Raw genomic sequence first — 18,082 nt, 5'->3', positions numbered from 1 at the left:
AAACTCGAGACAGCCAATTTCACTGTAACTTTCGCAAAAAGTGACTTTTGTAAAACCAAAGTTGTTTACTTAAGTCATTTGGTAGACAATGGCCAAATTTCTTCAGTTCAAGTTAAATTTACTTTTTTGTGAATTATCCAACTTCATTCAACAAAAAGGTTTCATGGGAGTTTTGGGAAGGGCTAGTTATCAGAGGATTTTTTTAAAACATTTTTTTAAAACACGAAAATATATCGTGTTTTAGGGTTTTTTCAGCTTCGAAATATTGAGATTGCTGTAGAATAACCACCAAGTGCGGGGCGAAGAGAAAGGAAATTTATGAGCGCCCCTTCTCAAATTCACTAAAAAACTGTATTAATAAAGCAAAATACAGTGTATTGTCAATTAATTAATAGTTTCATCAGTGTCGAACTTAGTTGCGACTGAATTTGCAGCTTTCGAGCTATTTTATTAAAAAATGATCACGGAAATAATGTTAAAAGTCACTTCGGATCAAATTTTGATAAGTATAAAAACATCCAACTGAAAATAAAAACGTTTTTGTTTATCATGTTAATTAATGGAAATACAACTTTAAATTAACATAATCACCATGATAATGAATAAAACTAAATAGTGAACACAATTAAGTTGAGAAAAGATGTCGACACATAAGGTATTAATCATAGTAAACTTGTGAAACTGGTTATTTCAGTGGTTAAAATCTTACGTGAGGTCTTAAATAACGCTGTAAGTTTAAAAATTAGAAATAAGTTCAAACAACGTAAAATATTAAAGTTAAAAACTGAGATAGACAATGTTGTAATAAATTTAAGAATTCACGCGAGAATGAGAAAGGAAGTAGATAGTGTACGAATACAGGGTTTGTTGAATTCTTAGATTAATGTTCACTAAAAAGATCAAAAAGTGACAGTATTATTACTAAGCAGATATTTTTCTTGTGTTTCTATTCCCTTAATACGTACGAAACTTAATGCATATATCTTTCTCTATATATAACGAAATCACAAAAAGCTTTGCACCTGTAAAAACAACTCACAAAACATTACAATCCTTGAACTCTTCTGTTTTGTATTTTTTTCTCTATCTGTTAATTATTGTTTTCATCTATCCGTTTTGTGACTTCAACGAGATTCTAATTAATTGTTTGTTTTTGAACTTTCCGCAAAGCTACATGAGGGCTATCTGCGCTAGCCGTCACTAATTTAGCAGTGTAAGATTAGATGGAAGGCAACTAGTCATCACCACCCACCACCAACTGTTACGCTACTCTTTACGAACGAATAGTGGGATTGACCATCACATTATACCGAAACCACGACTGAAAGGGCGAGCAAGTTTGGTGCGACATGAACCTGTGACCCTCAGATTACGACTCGAGCGGCTTAACCACCTCGCAATTCTAATTAATGATTTATTTAATTCCAATAAGAGAAATTTAGTATATCTTTGAAAATGTAATAATTTTTAGTGAATTTTATCCTGCTAAAATAAATAATTTAGAGAAATGTCGTATTATCCTATCCACTAAAAAAATTATAAGTTTATATAAATAATCATATATAGATATCTGCAGGAAAACATTTTATGAATGTACTTGCAGCAAAAAAGTACCCCCTAGTACAGCGGTATGTCTTCGGTTTACAACGCTAAGATCAGGGTTCGATTCCCCTCGTGGTCTGAGAAAAGGTCCTCCAAATTGGGGGTTGTGCAGTAGGCTAACAACCTACTCACTTAAAAACCATCCTGTTACAGAAACCGCAGCGATTGCGGCCATATGTTCCTTAAGGAATCAAGTGGCATATGATGATGACTTGCAGCAAATTTTTCAAATTTTCTTTTTGTGGAATGTAATAAAAATATTAGTTAAAAATATTTCCGAGTTTTTTGGTAGTGCTATCAGTAGTTAGTTTGTTTGAAGTTAAGCACAAAGCTACTCTCGATGTTACCTGTGCTTTACCCACTACAGATATCGAAAGCAGGTTTCCAGCGTAGTAAGTCCGTTGACATTTTCGATGTGCCACTGGGAGGCTCAAGAAATTAGAGGTAAGTTGGCAGAAGTAATAGTAGTCGAGTGTTTGTTTGTTTTTGAAATTCGCGCAAATCTACACGAGAACCATTTGCGCTAGCCATTTCTTTCACCAGCTGTTGCACCTCTTAAATTGTAAGCTGGATCTTCAACGTCTACCTCCTCTTCTGATTTGCTTCTTTCTTCAGAGGATGGCTGCTTTCTCTCTGGCAGAGTGGGTACAGGGAGCTCAGGGCATTGTGGCTCTGGGACGATGGATGATGGAAGGTCCAAATACATCATTACAGATGCGTTCTTACCAGCCTGATGTTTGGAAGCAATTGCTTGAATGGTCAGTGGGTTCACGTCAAATTCTTGGAATAGCGAACTTCATTGCTCTCTTTTCCCCTCTGTACCATCCTGCAAAAGAGCAAAATAAAATTGTTATTATGAAGAATAAATTTATTTCATCCACAACTAATGCGTACGAGGCTCATGCAAAAGATTTTATTTGTAATATTTTTCTATACTACTGGAAATTAAAAAATAAATTATAAGATATTTAAATTTAAAAGGTCTAAAAGTTGTATAATATAAAATCTTTCTATTCAAGCAAGTAACAATTGCCCGTCTTACCTTCAAGAGTTTTTTTGCAGTGCTCGCAGGTAAAATGAGATGCTTAGGAGATTTGTCTTGATCCTCGACAGGCATGCCGAAATATGCCTTGTAGGGTTCACACATTTTAACAGATGCTGTCACAGAGTACTTTTTCTCACTTGTCTTGATAAATTAGCACATACATAGTAGAATACGTCTGGAGAACGCTTGCAGCTTCCAGATGCCATCTCTGTTAAAATCAGATAGGTCTATGTATTCGCATAGGCAGCTAAAACTGAACTGAAGTGGTGAGTGGTGAGCCCCTGTATATATATATATTACTATGAAAAGTTCTAGAAAATTTTAAAAGGTTCTTAAAATTTTCGTAAGTTCTACAATATTCTTCAAACTTTTTGTAAGTTCGAGAAAATTCTCTATCAGTTACTCAGCGCTGAATCTATCTGGTATGTTTTGGAAAATGGGTAAATTTGAAAATTTCATTACCTAGGTCACAAAAGCAAAGTTTGAAGAGAAAAATAGGTCGTTTTCATTTATTTTAGGCATAAGCAATTGGGAAATAACACTTTCTGCCCAGGAACAAGAAAAAGTAAAATTTTGTTACTTACTGTTATAGATATCCGCTCTAAGACTTGAAACTAAACATGAAAATATCTACATTTATTGACTGACTAAAATTTGCGACGGGTTTTATTATGATCATGTTTTGTAAAAAGAAGCTAATTTATGGGTAATTTTGTTCGCCTTAGTTCGTTTAGAGACATTTATGCTAGAAAACTGTAATTATTTAATGATTAAAATTCATTTATATTCATTCTTAATTCGTAAAGAGTAAATGAAAGTGTTATTCGTACCAAAATATTATGCTGAGCTAATTTGATTGTTAGTTATACAGATCACATACTTCTTATTCCTGGTTTTCTAATATATGAATTCATTTCATTGAGGTCTTTAAGAGCTTTACCAACAGTAAAATATATTAAGAGAATCTCAATTATTCAAGCTCCAACTAATCCAAGCATACGTAACCGGAAGTTATTTGTAAGGCATTTAAAACATACTGATTTAATTTAAAGAAAAACCTTTAATTTATACTTTGCTAGTGAAATAGTATACAGGTAGTAAAAATCTTGTACTGTGTATATATATTAATATTTCAACAAATCTAACCGTATACGAGAGGTGCGAAACTTTGTAAATTTCATAATATATTATATAGCAATCTGATTACTTGTTTGATAATATTTTATTGAGCAAATGTTGAAAATTCATTCTTTTATGTGAAATTTTCATCAGTTTATCTATTCCTTTCTTTTACGGTATAGATATTTTCATCATGAGCAGCAAACTTTATAATTCAGGTACAATTATCAATACTTACTAATTAAAAACCTGAATTATAAAGCCAGTCAGCAGAACAAGCCAAAAGAAGGATTTTACGTATTTGGGTACACTAACTGTATTGTCTAACGTGGCACAACAATTAGATAGCCCCCCAGTATCTCTGTGGATTTAAAATGTTAGAAAACGGGTTTCGATACCCGAAGCGGGTATAGTACAAATAGCCAATCGTGTAGCTTTGTGCTTAACTTCAAACAACAACAACCTATTTGATAGAGCATCTATAAGTAACACGATACACTTTCTGTTTAGATCAAACTTTTGATCACCGTACAATTATTAAACGGGACATTTCCGTGTAACATTCTACTCTTATTGAATAGTGCATCCAAACTTATATAATAGAGTACATAACACGTAAAAATTACTTGACAGGAAATCCTTATCTAACCCACTACGCTCTTTATCAGTTTACATCAGTTGAAAAGTAACTGTTTGGAAAGACAACATACCCACATCATAACAATAATGTAAAACATAACCAATAGTGGGCGGAGATAAAATCAGACTATCATGTTGGCCAAGTACGACAGAAATAACGCTGGATACTTCAACAGTTGCAGTATGCAACTAACTGTTATCTGTAATTTCGGAATTGTTTCTTAAAAAGAACAATATTGACATCTAGAATGATGCTAGACGAATAGCCATTAATCTTTCGAGTTCGTATTTTACTAAATTGCTAAACTAAAGTAAAAGTTGGATTTTAAAGGTTATTTATAATAGTTGAATTTCATCTCCTAGCAACTAATAATTTTGAATTAAGACGTATGTTTCGGAGAAATAACCTTCATTGAATCAGTGAGTGGCTTCTCAAATTTAATTTTTAATTTTATGTTTGTCTCTACCAAATATTACTTTCAGTTTGAAAGTGGTTTATAACCAAGTATTAATTATTTTTTGTCGAATATGCAGCAGTATCCCAGGTTCGTGAATTATTAAATATTTCTCGGAGTTACTTTTAGCAAATAACGATTTTCATGTCAAATTTCTATATATATATATATCATCTGAAGTTTGAACTTTATTTCTTAATAAATAAAACTGAAAAACTAAAGTTCGACTCTTAATTGGTGGGCCTGGCATGGCCTAGCGCGTTAAGGTTTGCGCTTCGTAATCTAAGGGTCGCGGGTTCGCGCCCGAGTCGCGCTAAACATGCTCGCCCTCCTATCCGTAAGGGCGTTATAATGTACGGTCAATCCCACTATTCGTTGATAAAAGAGTAGCCCAAGAGTTGGCGGTGGGTGATGATGACTATCTGCCTTACCTCTAGTTTTACACTGTTAAATTACGGACGGCTAGCGCAGATAACCCTCTTGTAGCTTTGCACGAACTTCCAAACCAAAAAAAAATTAAATGTGCCGTTGTCTTTCTAAATTTTGAAAAAATACTGACTAATGTAAAACCTTTAGCGATATGAACAAAATATTGGTACGTTTTTGACAACTTTGTGACAGAAGTATCGGAAATAATTTTATCTGGTTTCTATATTTATGATTTAAAAATATATATGATAGTAACGTGTGAAACGCCGAAGTAGTAGCCATTTTAAACTTACAGATAATATAGTGCTATCAAATCCTGTAAAGGGGTTGAACTTTTCATTTACAATAAACAAGATTACTTGATAAAGTGATCTTAAATGACTACAGCAAGATGAAAGTGTTTGATAAAGACCCCACCTAAAAGAGAAAAAGTAAACTTCAAAGGCTCTTATTAAGAAAAACCAACAACATACTGCAATAAACTTATCCCGAACTCAACGTGAAAATTAACACTTTGTTAATAATGGTTATTATTATTAATAACTAGTTGTTATTAATAATAATATATAAATTGTTATATATTATATTATATAATATATAATATAATATTATATATATTATATATATATAAGATATATATGCATTATATATATGCAAGGTATATATAATATTTATATACGGTAAATACGTATAATTACCGCTGTGCTGTAAGGGGGTGAAGGAAGAGAAAAGAAAGTACATTCGCAAATCTTTAACTAATTTATTTTTCAATATATTCTAACGTACTTCACTTATTTAAGAACTGTATTTATTTCCGCACATTTTGAAAAATATTTATTAAATTCATGTTATTTATATTCAGTTGAATAATGGTATTTAAACGTTTTTATTTTAGGAGAGATCCAAAACAATATCACGAAGATTAGTATTTTAAGTCACGAAATCGCTTAATAAAATAATAAGAACAAAAGTATTGTGTTTATCATATACAGTTGGAAAAGTCTGATTCTCTCAACATTGAAAATAAGTACTACTGACATCAGTGATGGACATCATTTTAATATATGCTTAAAGTATACACAAGATTATTTATAATACCTTTTGACCCTGTAATTAATATTTTTTTTGTATTATTTATTTGGTGCAGGTAACAATAACTGAAGTGCATTTTAAAACTCGTTTCTTTCACCTTCCTCCATTACTCGTTGTTGCACACTGCAAAAGAAGAAAAACGTATCAATACTGCACTATGGTTGACCAATACTGTCATTTGGTTAGTAAATTGGTCTGTTAGATAATACACTGTACATATTTAAAATTTGAATTTTTTCTTATACGTATAACACATGTCAAAATTCATGCTATTTGAAAAAAATTGGAACAGTTTCGTCATGGTATAATATAAATACGAAGAAGTAGGAAAGTATCTAGTGTGCTATTTTATTTAGTTAACACAAGATGGCAGTCTCATAGATAAAATAAAGTTTCAAACTAGACAATTTTCATTTTTTCAACTAGAAATTACAACACGTTTATGTCGTAAAAAAAAACACATGTAAGCTTAATTGTTTAAAATTAAGGTACTTATAAAATGTATTATTGGAGCAAAAAGCTGTCGCCTTCTAGATTTGGGTATCGACGTGAGACAATATCACTACCACAAAATCTCCTCCAGCAAACCTGATCCTGTTTTATCCTTTTGTTGAAGATAAGGTACCATAGGTTTATTTGAGAAGCTAGCTGCTATAATAAGCTGTACACAAATTATATACAACGTTTTTAAATAACGACTGTATATTACTTATCGAATTGGAAATTTTACAGAATAGTAAGGTTGATCTTTTCAAGATCGATCATTTATATATTAATTGTGTGTCTCTTAACTTATTATAGTAAGAAACAGACCTGCACCTATTATTCCGGGATTTTTAATAACATTGTTCTGTATTATTAGAAACTATTATAACATCAGGTATAAACGTTTAAAACAGTAAAATCAATACTGATAATATAACTTACAAGCATCATGCCATGGTATGAAGTTAAAGGATTTTCGAGACGAGCATTTCAAAGATGGATTGCTAAAATAAACAATCATGGAAAGTATTTAATATAACGTTCCGCAAACCTCAAATTTCGAGCTCCACAAATTAAGACGAGATTTTAAATAACTGTAATATCATTGATTCTGACCAAAAAAAATCACGGTTTTCACAACTGATAATTATTTATCAAAATGTTTTCAATACAGTAATTATAAAAATGTTTGCTTTCCAAACTAGTTTTAGGGACAAACAAAATGAAAACAAGCACTTTAATCCGAATTGTTTTCAAAGTTAGTTGTTTTGCCAAATATACACGAGTTAAAAAAATATAGTAATTTTTATACATTTTTCCTTCTGTTATACTACCTTACATGTTATAAACATCATTAAAATTTTTTAACTGAACGGTTTTGTTTTCACATCTTTACAAAAGCAAATAAAACTTTCAGATTAAATTAATTAAGAAAATAATAAATAATTTATTAGTATTCCATTACGAGAACATCACCAATGTAGCTGTTATTAAGTTTTACAAACTAATAAAAATAGAGAAGATAGTTTTCTAACTCACTTCTCAGAAACTGGTCGGAAGATCCATTGTTGTAGTTCATCCACTTCGTCACTGTTCTCACACAAAATTGTGGACAAAGTTACCTCTCGGATTTCTCTCAACTGGGCTGTGTAAAGATCAATTGAATAATAATATAATGCTAATAATATTTTTCTATTTTATGTTACAAACATTTCTAAAATTGTACGATTTATTAAAACATTATTTATTATTTCACACGTACCAAACAACTTCAAAACTACACACTGTGCATGCTTGACAAAACATAATTAAAGAAAGATAACAATTCCCGTGTTGTATTGAAGTTTCAAATCAATGGGTTTAGTTGGGTTTGAATTTCGCGCAAAAGTACACTAGGGCTATCTGCACTAGCCGTCCCTAATTTAAAAGTGTAAGACAAGAAGGAAGGCAGCTAGTCATTACCACCCACCGCCAACTCTTGGGCAACACTTTTATCAACGAAGAGTGGGATTGAGCGCCACATTATAACGCCTCCACGGCTGAAAGAGCGAGCATGTTTAGTGTGGCAGAGATTCGGACCTGCGACCCTCGGATTACGAGTCGAGTGCCATAACCACCAGGCCATGCTAGGCCTAAATCATTGGGAATATATTACAACGCAACAACAGCGTTTCGTTTTGTGTTAACCACTTTAAACGTTGTGAAAGGATATTTCACATACAATACCTGTAAGTAAATAAACAACTTTAACTGTATGAGATGTACGAAACAAAGATTGAACATACCAGATGTGAAAGAACCAGCTTCTCCATACACATCAAAGAAGTATCTATCTCCAAATCTTAATCTGTTGTACTGTAAGGCAATAATAAAACCACAGGTAGGTCCGACGATACCATCTGAAACTGGTCTCTCCGAAATACTGCCTGAGAAGAAGTCAATATCTTCAACGGACCTGAAAGAAGAATTAGAAATGTTTCAAATAAATACTGTTTACAAACAAAATACGTTTCTTGTTCGTACAATATGATTTAGAAATGTGATAATATAAAAGACAAACGCAAAGAAAAATAAACTTATAAAAATTATTCACCTTTCAATAATTGTTTATAAATGAGTATTTAAAAGTAAACATTATAGAAATGGAAAAATATATTAATATCTAACGAAAATGTTTCATAATTAAATACTCGTTGAAAATTAAATTTTAGACTTAGGACTTTAAGGGGCTTCTGACGTTAAATTCTGGAGTTCGATTACTTGTTAATGTATAGCTTTGCAAATAGCGGGTAAACAAAAAAACTTCATATTTATGATTACAATCGATCAACTATAACAATAATTACGTACTCGTAAATTTGTTCAAACTTCTGCAGTACTTGCTTAGGCATTAGATTATTTAGATCTGAAAAAGATGTAACACTAAAATTAAATATAGCTCGAAGGTAATCTACATAAGGTCGAATTCCGTGGTCTCTGCCTCTTTGAATATTGATAGCCATAAGATCTAGTCCGAACTTTTCTCCTCTCCTGCGGTACAGGTGGTTAGTCAAATCTTCAACGATAAAGTTATCAGATTTTTGAGCCAACTGATCAGCAAGCCCTCTCACAAGAAGTTCTGTTTGTCCATTGTAGAGATCAAATGGGTGGAAAAATTGTTTCGCAACTTGAAATTTGTACGATTTCCAGAAGATTGAATTTCTATGAAAGAACCTTGAGATGTGGAATGGCCGAATCGAAAGCATGCTGAGGTAAATTCATTAATCATACCAGGATTGACGTTAGGGTTGTATGCAGTGTAGAAACCATTTCGGAGAGTTCTTAATAAAAAGTTATTATAGTAGCTGGGACCAATGACAAGACTTAGAAATTCATTGTATGTAATCATTTGGATCTCAGCAATCACGATCCTCCTAAAGAAACAACAATAACAATTAAACATAAGCAGAATGAATAAACAATAATTTAAACAACTGAATAATCTTAAAAATAAAAGTGACACACTGGAATAAAAGAAAGAATGTAATTTTTTATAAAAGATATTTCGTAACATAATTAAAATGTAAAACAAGACCGTTCATTATATCTTCAACTGTAAATTAATTAATAGTATTGGTTAAACGTTTAATATACGTTTTATTTGTTTTATTCTAATTGTATATTAGTTATTATTCTGATTACTTGTTATATTATCATTTGGAAGTAGCATTAATCTGCACCCTTGTGGCATATCGGCATGTCTGTCGACTCACAGTGCCAGAAACCGCGTTTTGATTCTTATGTGAGCAGAACACATTGTGCAGCTTTGTACTTAACCGGAAGCAAACAAAATAATTAATTTTAGAAATGACCAGCCCTTTGGAACTGTTATGATTACAGTAGAAAAATATGTTTTACAGCTATGGTAAAATTTTATGAATAAATATTTTCTTACAATAATATTTCTGTTCTCCTGAATTTGTATACTACAATAAGAAAAATATATTAACTTTTGTCTCTTCATTATTAGTTAATATTTAGCTATGATCTATCATGGTTGTTTGCATTGATGAACAGCTTCTAAACAATATAAGCTGAACCTGGCTTCTTGAAACAGCCTCTCATCATTCCAACATGGGTTCAATCTTCTGAGTTCTCTTGCAATTCTGTTATGTTCTCTGATAAATACAGTTTGTACAGCTGTCAAGGCTGGATGTTCATTCAAGCGACGATCTCCTGGAGAACCAGAAATACATTTTCGGTAATACCGTTTGAACAAAAATAGGCATGGAAAATTTAGTTGCTGCAAGCGTTGATTGATTAGGCTATTTAAATACATTATTTTGATTAAGTAATCTTCAATGAAACTGTAGCGGTTACACTCTTTGGTTACTAATCGTGCAACATGAACATTAAAGCTCAAACTCTCTCTATTTTTATGTAATATATTACAACTTTAATGTACACATTAGTGAGGAAAACCTTTGGTTGGAAAATACATAGAACTGAATACTCCTGATCGGACTTGCGTTTGAGTAAACATGTTCTAACGGTAACATAACAACTGTTTCTATTTTATAAAACGAAAAAATCCCCAAATACGAAAAATTATATAACGTAAGTTCATGTTTAGGAAAAGAAAATAGCAAAGGTTTCATGTTAAATTTTGTTGATTGTAACAAAATACAAATGTTGAATATGAACAATTATAATTTAATTAACATTTAAAGGTCAGTCACTAAACCTTTGTGAGATGCATAGTAAACATTTGTCAGTTCGACAGGGTTGAACAGTTTTATATAATTCATTATTCTGTTAATATAAAACAAGTTACTTTTCCCATTTTAGTCAGTTAGATTCGTATATGAAGATATGACTGCGGGAGGCAGTTGTCCGAGATGCAATTTTCCTCCAGCTGATATCATCTTACAACCTTTTAACACATAAAATTAAGTTTTTTGTAAGTTTTGAACAATATAAAATTATTTATGATCATATAGTTGGTCATACCTGATTTCACATACACATGTGAAATTAATTAATTTCACACATTAATGAATTCAATAATGGTTTTATTGACCGTTTTATTATACATTAAAATCAATTTTATTGATTACCTGCTTCAAAGCAAAATAACCTGTTTCCTGGGTCACTACACAAATCGTTTCTGGCGTTTCGAGATCGTGGTAAAGGATATTTCTTTTCGAATCTTTTGAAACCTCATCAAACCTGGCAAATGAAAGGCGGTTAAAATACATTCTTTTATAGCAAATTCCTACAATAAAACTAATATGAACTAAGATTTCAACACAAGATATTTGTAAAACATCAATTAAAATACTATTTTACTCGAATATTTCTGTAAAAAAAAATCTATGAATTGATTTGTTTTAGTTTAATTCTCTCTCATAAGTGCGCCCGACATTACAAGGTGGTCATGGAACTCGATTCCTAATTTGATAATTTCAGGCTTAAATCCCTTCCCATCGGAAATTGTTGAATGGACGTTATAATGAACCGATTAATTCCACTATTCGTTGGAAAAGTAAAAGCCCAAGAGTTAGCGGTAAGTGGTAATGACTAACAGCCTTATCTCTAGATTTACAATGCTTAATTGGAGACGGCTAACACAGATAGCCCTCGTGGAGTGTTGCACAAAATTTTTAAACATTTTCATAACTTTAAATATTTAAAATAAATTTAAGGTGTAACATTTCCTAAACGCTCATATTATGGCCATCTACACCTTGTGTAATAGAATTCAGTTTTTCTGTTTCTATAAACAAAAACCTCACTGTTGAGGAATACTTACCGTTTATGAATAGTCGCAGTGATTGAACGGTGTGAAGATCACTTCCATAAACCATAGAACCGTCCACGAAACTGGTAGGAGAATTTAATTGATCCCTGGGTCCTACAGTTAAGAATTATTTTAAAGATTGGACATAATTTAATTAACCTAAAAAAATGAATTGTTTGAAACCTTTCATTCAGAAGTTATTTATTTTCTACATGTTAAACGTTGTTCGCTCTTCTATGTAAAATATTTTCTCAACCCAAACGAACCGTTTTTGCATATAAATTTCTCAACAAGTGGGTTTCTCGACATCACTGATTATTAGTATTGGGAAAGGTTTATATTTAATTGATGTCTTTCAAAACACTTTTTTGAAGAATTAGATGTCATGCAAAAGTCAACATAGCCTTTATAACCTCAGGGGAAGTGGGATAAGTCTATAGGAAACTATTCATTTTTTTATTTTATATTTTTTAAGAAATCAATGTTCACTGATAGTCTGTTTTCCAAAACCGATATGAGGGGACAACAGTTAAAATGTTTATCTTTATTATATTTGGAAACACACACAAAAAAAAATCAAAAGCAGATGCTATCAAGTTACCATAGTCGATCATAAGGAGAAACTAATACTCACTGTTTCAAACTAAATACTAACTAAAAACGTTTGGATGAAGGATAAATAACGCCCTCACAAAAAATTGTATAAAAATTGGTCACTATATCACAACAATTAAACAAGGAAAATATTTGCATCTGCGACAATTTTTCACTTAATATTGAACCACTTTGCCTTACATAAAAATACTTATAACGATGAAAAAAAAATCCTAGCTGATGAAAAAAAAAAATATTCTAGCAATATTCATTAATCACCAAACATTGTATTATGTTGAATATTATTTGAAGGTGTATTATAAAGAATCACTCTGAAATATTTAATACATTTAAAATGTCCATGATGTATTAAATTAGCTTAAATAGTTAAATTTTAAAAAATCATTTAAGAAACTGTAAATAAGAGAATCCACGTTTTCAGGCTTATATCAAACACAAATGTCAAAAAGACTTATGTTGAACAATTATAATCGCTGAATCACATTTTTTCTCTATAGATATAAATTTTTTTACTCACTAAGATCTTCTCATGTTATTAGCTAATGACCTTACCAAGTTTTCATTTTGGACAGCCAGCAGATCTTCGAAAATTCATACATCTTTCATTAAATCGACTAAAGAATTCATCATTTTGAAGAATTTCGATCGGAAGACATCGTGTGTCATTTCTAGTCTCTGAATCGCAGCAGTCCACACCTTCACCTCCATCTTGACGGTTAAAATGAAAGTGTTAAACGCAATTATTAGTAGAGGTTCCTCATGTGTTTTATTAGTGTTCACAAAATTATTCAAACGACTAACTCTTCCCGGATATTATCAAAGGCTAAAACACATATCAAGGTATGGAAAAACTCAGTTATATAACAATTTTTGTTATAAACATAATAAGTTAAATGATGCAATTTCTCTTACAATAAAACATTAAAAAGTAAAAGATTAATTTATTTTTGCTTTGGTAATTAATTGACGAGAGAAGGTATCCCCATATTCCTTCTAGTTAATGATATATATCCTAAGGTGATGATTGAGATTAAGTTTGAACGATATTCATAGTTTCTTTGGAGTGTTTGATTATATGCTAACAGTTGATTATTTTCATTTGATTTAATGTTTACTTGTTTATTGTGTTGTTGGTTTTTTCAGTATAATTATTCTACACTATTTGAATAAGAAAAATTGCAGAATACTTCGATTAAAAACATGGTCTGTTTCTGTTAGAACAGTAAAAATTAAAATTGTGAATTTGATAAGGTATCTATTTAACACTTCTTAAAGTTTCGAGCTGTCCTCAAACATAAAGTGACTTATTCTACCAGCTTTTCTGATTGTAAGAAAAATTTAAAATCATAGTATCTTACGTGATTTTACGTCTATGTAAATATATAAACAGGAAAAAAGATCAAATAAAATAGAGATATACCTGCAAGTATCACTTCTTCTTCTGGGGCGCTGTTAAAAGGAGCGAGGGCACTGTCGTGGTCCATAAATTGACCCCACAACATCAAAAAGTGTGTGAAAGATGCTTCTTTGATGTGAATTGTAGTTAATACCAGTCGTGGATTCGGTATGTCGTTTCCAGATTTTGCTTTTCTTGGTTCAGAAATACCTGTAGACAAATTCATTTTCTATCTATCAATAAAAACATTTACTCTTCTAACAAGTATAAAGGTTTTTTACTCAAACATAATAATTCTAAACAATTACTTCTTTTCTTTCTTGTTACTTTGAAGATGACCTAGGAAGGTCGAAACGTGGTTCTCTGCTTATCAATAAAAGTGTTAATATCCATACCAGCCGTTTAGACATACATAATTACACATCTAGATTACAAGCGTAAAATCTAACAATATTTGTCTCAATTTATATTTTATCTTCAAAACAATATATAGTATATAAACATACACTCATATACACGAGAGGGGATCTTCAATTGCCTTGGCACTTGAAATTCTTTCCAGTAGAATTAGAGTAAATTAATCTTTGGGATCAATGTTTTCCCTTTTTACTTGCTATTTATTAATTTATACGCTAGAAATTCCAAAGGTGGGGCATGCGTATATCCGAATCAATTTCATTACTCATAAGAATCAATTCTAATTTACCTCAAATTGAAATTATTTAAGGTAAGAATAAGGTAAATTAATCTAAGGTAAAAGAAAAAACAAGATCACAACAAAGCTATGAGCTATTCACCCGGGGCAAAAAACTGCGACTACTTTTTAAAAGCCAGTTTCAACTAAAGACAAATTCAGTTTTATGGATAAACATTTGTTGTTGTTGTTGTTTTTAAACCTAGTAAGCTCAAGTACATGTACTGAAAGAATTTAGATAGGGGAAAAATTTCACTTACCACCAAGAAAATATATTTAAAGAAACATTTTTTCTCAATCGGGTTAGTTTTACAGAAGGTAAATTTCATAATGCATCTTATCAAGGTTGCTCCAAGAAAAGTTATACTTTTTTGACTTGGAATAATTTCATAAATTATAACATAAGACAACGGTACGCTTATCAATTTAATATACTCACCATCAGCGTACTTTGGTGGAAGAACTCTTGTCAAACAGGTGAAAGAAGAACCATCTCGAGGAGATTATAAACGGTTACACGTTCCGTCAAATTCCCGGTATTTTTGTGAACAACTACACATTATTTTCTCTTCATCTTCGCTCAACATACTTCCTAACTTGCTTGATTTTAATTGGACATCAGCTAAAGCAGATACTTCTTCGCTCTTTAACCCTAGCCTATAAAGAGGTAAACAAGGTGTCCGTTTCATTTCCCAAATAAAGAGGTAGTATGCTTTTAGCCACATGACTACATGTCTTTTACACTGGTACGTTCAATGAAACATTTGACATCAAATTTCAAAGAGTAGAACAGTGAACGTAATTTTGCTGCACCATAATAAAGTATATTTACTGGCAAAGTATATTTTTAAAACACATATGTGTATCATTATTGAAGACATTATGGTGGAATTTAATGTAATTTTTCTAAATACTCCTTTTATGTTTTTTGTTTTTTGCTTGTTTTCTAGAATACGTAAAATGTGGAAGATAAAATCTTACTTTTCAGCCAAAACCTTTGTTGTTTCTTCAAATATTCTAGCTTTTTCAACCATCTTTGACACCCTGCTATCTCCTAGCATTCGGTAGTGGTAGGTTGTCATAGCTGAGCATTGTGAAAGAAAAGACTTTCTACCTACTTCTGTAAAGAGATTTACTTCATTAAAACCGAATTCAAAGATCATTTAACATGATTTTCTTCAATAACATTTTTTCAATATTAAAGAATTAGTTACGCAAGATACTAAAGTAAATCTGTTATAATATTACATTGAATAATAAAATATGAAAAAATAAAATATTCTTATTACCCGTGAAAATACGGAATGCAGAAATTTTAAATTTCCATTAATATATTCTTAAATATGTATATCTATCCTTAAATCTCCATTAATAATTGTTATATACTAGTAGACTACACATGAAAATATCTGCATTTATTGATTGATTAAAAAATTCCATATCTAATGATCATGTTTCCCAAAAGAGATTTAATTTGGGGTTGTTTTGCTCCTATTTGCTCGATTAAAGTGGTTTATATTAGAAAATTATGATTACTAGATAATTAAAATTAATTAATATTGATGGTGAAGCTTGTAAAAAGTAAATAAACTTCTAAGCTAATGTGATTGGTAGTTATACAGATCACTTACTTTCTATTATTGGTTTTCTGATATGTGATTTTATTTCTTTGAGGTCTTTAAGAGCTTTATCAATAGCTTCATCAAGTAACTTGGAATCTGTCAAAACTTTGCTTATAATAAAATTGCCTAAGTCTGTGTCGTTCAGGATATCAGGAGAAGGAGTGAAGGTGTAGTTTGTTTCAACATCGTTCTTCGTTTCTGTCGATAAAAGTAAGGCCTGATCACCAAATTCTTTGTCAACTGGTACCTTGTCTTCCTTGAAACCTTCCGATATTTTATGCATGATGTCATTTCCTCGAATGTACTTGTCGAGCATATCTGAGGAAACAGTCAAGAACTCATCCATCTGAACATTATGAATGTTCAAAAATAATAACCACAACACCGTCAACAACATCCTACAGGAAGAGAAAAAAATATATGAAGGAAAACGATTATATGATTAGGTAAATATATTTCTCATGTACAAAGTGGAAATGCGTTCCAGTAAAATAACTTACATGGCCGTTTTACACGTCGCTTGAGAAGACTGCTGGAGTGGAGGTGAAGTTAAGAGTATTTATAATTATCAACTATCTACCCTTTGACATTATCGGTTTTTGTAGATCTCTGTAAAACATTTTATGTAAAAACTGTTATTCAAAAACATATGCCAAATCTAACAGATGGTATAGTAAACCAGTGTTTCAAATAGTTGAATTTTGTAAAAACAATTTATAACCATGGGATTATAGCAAATGGTTTATTTGTGTTTGTATGTACCTGACCAAACCTTTAAATAAGTAAAAAAAGCACCCAAATGAATATTCGATACAAACAGATGTTTTTTTTCAAAATCAACTGGCATTTTGCAACACATAACTAAACCACAACTGGTTCGCTTTTGTTGTTAGTTTCTAAAAATCCATAAACCATTTCTAATTTGTATGCGCTTTCAAATTAACAATTGCCTATAAATTTAACCTTTTGTGTATGAATTAAAAGATCACCTGCATAAACATATTTCAAACGTGAGACCTAACTTAGAAAAGTGTTTTTTGAACTTTCATTAAGTCACATTTAAAGTGTAAGTAAAATATGGATGGTTGTAAGAGTATGTATAAAAAAACTGAATATTGTGAATGCAGCGCCAGCTGTAGCGATGTGGAAAACTTATAATGTTGGATAATTTCTAAACATCATCCTGTTTCAGGTATCCTCTTGCATAACCATTTGTCCAGCGTCCAAATAAAATATATTAAATCCCTGTTACTCAAGCTCCAAGAAATTCAGGCTTGTGAAACTTTTAAATTATAAGATTGGTCTTAGGGTGTTATTTCAGTTAATTTGTCTAACGCAAGAAAGAATAGATATAATCTACACTAATCCAATATCTATTTTCGTAATTTTACTAGCTTTATTTTATGTGTATTCTAGCTATTCTTTCCTTGGAGTTATTCATAAGGCATTCAAAGCCTACTCAAGTATACTGAAAAAAAAAAACACTTTTAAATAATAATTTGTTTGTGTAAACGTGTAACGAAAATCTAACATTGTGTATAAATTGATATTTCATTAAATCGAACCATGTGGGAGAGATATGATATTTCATTATTACATAATAACCTAAT

At 31.1% G+C, this 18,082-nt stretch overlaps 1 protein-coding gene and 1 pseudogene across 2 annotated transcripts in view; both read right to left on the bottom strand.

Annotated features, from left to right (window-relative positions):
• Positions 1–5,662: 5,662 nt before the first annotated feature.
• Positions 5,663–18,082, bottom strand: part of LOC143227465 (chorion peroxidase-like) — a 62,267-nt pseudogene continuing 49,847 nt past the window's right edge. Inside the window, exons 4-14 of the transcript XR_013015001.1 lie at positions 16,482–16,870; positions 15,832–15,970; positions 15,290–15,507; positions 12,158–12,259; positions 11,463–11,564; positions 10,446–10,581; positions 9,217–9,779; positions 8,652–8,821; positions 7,906–8,011; positions 7,309–7,370; positions 5,663–5,706 (exon numbers count right to left, since the gene is read on the bottom strand). The product of XR_013015001.1 is annotated as a chorion peroxidase-like (transcript). The remainder of the gene's footprint in view (positions 5,707–7,308; positions 7,371–7,905; positions 8,012–8,651; positions 8,822–9,216; positions 9,780–10,445; positions 10,582–11,462; positions 11,565–12,157; positions 12,260–15,289; positions 15,508–15,831; positions 15,971–16,481; positions 16,871–18,082) is intronic.
• LOC143226160 (chorion peroxidase-like) lies at positions 12,162–14,284 on the bottom strand. Its single transcript, XM_076456754.1, has 3 exons — positions 14,181–14,284; positions 13,313–13,468; positions 12,162–12,259 (listed from the first exon to the last, which is right to left on the bottom strand). The coding sequence occupies exons 1-2, from the start codon at positions 14,260–14,262 to the stop codon at positions 13,320–13,322; spliced, it is 231 nt and encodes a 76-aa protein (XP_076312869.1). The 5' UTR covers positions 14,263–14,284; the 3' UTR covers positions 12,162–12,259; positions 13,313–13,319.

This window comes from Tachypleus tridentatus, chromosome 9 (genome assembly GCF_004210375.1).
Source record: "Tachypleus tridentatus isolate NWPU-2018 chromosome 9, ASM421037v1, whole genome shotgun sequence".
In the NCBI taxonomy this organism is placed as follows: Eukaryota; Metazoa; Arthropoda; class Merostomata; order Xiphosura; family Limulidae; genus Tachypleus; species Tachypleus tridentatus.
This window is presented reverse-complemented; position numbering and strand designations above follow the sequence as displayed.

What these genes read in the sequence shown, in the direction of transcription:
- LOC143226160 (XM_076456754.1), bottom strand. Translation starts at nt 14,262, where the DNA reads ATGTTGTGGGGTCAATTTATGGACCACGACAGTGCCCTCGCTCCTTTT. An exon ending in AGAAGAAGTGATACTTGCAG is followed by an intron (nt 13,469 to 14,180) that starts GTATATCTCTAT and finishes TTAACCGTCAAG; the next exon opens with ATGGAGGTGAAGGTGTGGAC.